Genomic DNA, 2,882 nt, shown 5'->3' on the forward strand with positions numbered 1-2,882 from the left:
ACTAATGTGACCATATTTGAAAAGTGTATAAAAAGTTGCGTTCGATTTGTATGTCCATCAAACAGTTCATCAATTCCAAACAATTGATACATTTACAGTAAACTTTTGATAGTTCGAAGCTGGAAAAATGCTGAGTCGAAGATCTTTCACCCTGCTGCTCTTAAGCTTGGTGGCATCCATGGTGAGTCAACAAGATCAATTGATTTTTTTGTTATTCTAATGTTGCCTGGAATTTTTTCACATGCAAATTTAGGATCGAATTTATTTTACATTTGATTCTTTCAGTCGACAATTTAGGATGTTTTTTCTAACCAATTTCCATGATAAAAAATGTCCGTTTTGAAGCTTTCTTATCACAAAAATTGTTTATTCCAAATAAAAAATCTTCCATCCGAAACATTTATTCGAATAAAACAACAGTTAAAACACATTTAAACCTCATCCGTTGTTCCCATTCCAATTGTATCACTTTATTTTATTCCCACAGTTCTTAATCGTGGATGTGAGTGGAGCACCATCCGTGAAGAAGGATGAATATGAGTCAGACCCAACGTTTATTTCAGTAAAAGACCGAGTCAAAGCATTCAACGATCGCACAAAATATGACGATCGGATGGTGCCTCCAAGCAAGCTAGACTCACCAAAAAGCTTTGCCAAACCTATTATGATGGGCCCAAATACACATGCCATGAAATCAGGATCAAAAGTTCAGGAGGCAAAGTCTTATAGCAATTACTATTCAGCGAAAAAATCATTTGGCGAACCTAATATGATGGATCCGACCTTACAAACCGCGTTAGAAAAAGCAAAAGCTAAGCAGGGTATGACTATAGCAGCTTTGATTAAAGCACCAACAATTCCGAAACAGACCAAACCTGCAGAACGACCTGGCGGTAAGATTGAAGATCCATTTCTTCATCAAGTTTCACTTTTAAATTCCATATACAAAGCACTTTTTGATGACCGCATACATAACATAAATTATAATACATGGGTGGGCTGGTTCGATGTGAGGTGTCGACTCCGATAAATTTGCCTGGGCTGCGCAGAGCTAGCAAGGATGCTGAGCGAAGCGAACGTATTTTTCATTCTCTTTCATTAGACGAAAAAAGTGTTGCCAGACCATTGAAAAATCATCATAAAATCCGATGAAAATGTGACACTATTCCAACGGTTTTTTTCATTTATTGTGTGCTTTCGCTTTATTGATGTAATCAAATTCTTGGTGAACTCCCACAACCGAATGATGATCGTCCATTCATCGAAGGAAAACTTGTTTAGTTTAATTGTGAAAGAGAATTGATTCCAGAAAAAAAAATGTCTCACATCTTCCAGTCAACTGATTCACATTAGATCTTTGAGTGTTTTGCATCATTACGAGGCTGCCACATGTGGTTGGGTCAGTGCTTTTTTGTAAAATAAAATTCACAAGCTTTGTGTAGAGCTTTCTAAAATGTCAAAATGTATTGAGACGAACACACGCACACTTGCTTCAATGCAATACAACGGTGTCATACATCAGACAGCACTCTGCGTCAGCATACACGTCGAAAGCACGATAGGATTGCCTAATGAGGAAATCATATGATACAGGATGCTTTTCGATTTTACCTATAATTTTAGACAAGAGTGCGCGGAAAAGTTCATCTCATGGATATAAGACATTTTCTTTCGATTCACTTCTATTAATTTTTCAACTTTTAGTAAACGCTATGCACACAATCGGAGAGCCAGCTCTGTGTAAAGCTGCTGGGACTGGTAATACGGTAGAAGTTAAAAAACTCATTAATGAAGGAGCCAATGTTAATATTGGAAATGAATTCAAAGTGACACCTCTTCACTATGCTGCTGAGAATGGTAGGGTTGAATTTTTTTTTCACTGAATAAAAAATTGTTTCGATTATTTCAATGATCTGTATTACTATTCAGGTGACATCGATGTCGCTGAAGAGCTCATCAATAATGGGGCCGACGTTAATATTGGAAATAATTTGCAAATAACACCTCTTCACTATGCTGCTATGGATGGTCACATGGAGGTTGTTAAACTATTCATCCGTAAAGGAGCCAAAGTTAATTATGGAAATCATTTTCATATGACTGCTCTCCATTATGCTGCTATGAATGGTAATGTTCAATAATTATTTACAAGAAATGAGACATTGGCGTGTTCTTTTACATCGATCTATATTATTTTCTAGGTCACAAGGATATTGCTGAATATCTCATCGCTAAAGGAGCCGACGTTCATCTTCAAGATGCTTTGAAACGGACACCTTTCCAATTTGCTGTTCAGTATGGTAATGTTGAATATTCATTTTCACTAAATATGGCATTGGCATTTGACTTTTTTCATCGATCTCTTCTATTTTTCAGGTCACAAGGAGTTAGCTCATTATCTCTTTGGAAAAATGTGAATTGGCTGAATAATCGGATGATTTCCTTTCATTCCCGTATTCAATTATCTTATAGAATATTGATTTCAATGCATTTTTTTACCATACCAACTAATATTGCTGCTTTGTTCGACCATCGAATAAAATTCTGCCAAGAAAAAAGCTCAAGTTATTTGTCTTTTAAATTGCTTACGGAATTGGTATTGAGTGGAATATTATTTCTCTGGATTTGTGCAACCTTAAAAAAAATTGAACGCGATCTGTATGAGTGATATACCGTACGCAACCCTCGGTGATGTTAGCTATCCAAAAGGCACGCACAGTACATAAGAGCCAATGCAAAAGTCAATTGATGCGCATAAGTAGCGCCACCTCTAATGATCACGGAGAGTTACCATAAGTCGTATGCAATTGATGTTGAGAAAAAGAAGAAGAAGTAGACATTCTATTCATTTACATGGCAATAATGGCAATCAGTTGAGATAG

The 2,882-nt window shown here is 36.4% G+C and overlaps 1 protein-coding gene across 1 annotated transcript; it reads left to right on the forward strand.

Moving 5' to 3' along the window:
- The first annotated feature begins 40 nt into the window (after positions 1-40).
- LOC129572063 (poly [ADP-ribose] polymerase tankyrase-like) lies at positions 41-2,496 on the forward strand. Its single transcript, XM_055451970.1, has 6 exons — positions 41-181; positions 488-893; positions 1,705-1,857; positions 1,930-2,127; positions 2,202-2,300; positions 2,377-2,496. The coding sequence occupies exons 1-6, from the start codon at positions 128-130 to the stop codon at positions 2,415-2,417; spliced, it is 951 nt and encodes a 316-aa protein (XP_055307945.1). The 5' UTR covers positions 41-127; the 3' UTR covers positions 2,418-2,496.
- Positions 2,497-2,882: the final 386 nt, after the last annotated feature.

The sequence above is a fragment of the Sitodiplosis mosellana genome, unplaced genomic scaffold (assembly GCF_009176505.1).
Source record: "Sitodiplosis mosellana isolate CC-2019 unplaced genomic scaffold, AAFC_SMos_1.0 Smas_scaffold_4061, whole genome shotgun sequence".
NCBI classification, from domain to species: domain Eukaryota; kingdom Metazoa; phylum Arthropoda; class Insecta; order Diptera; family Cecidomyiidae; genus Sitodiplosis; species Sitodiplosis mosellana.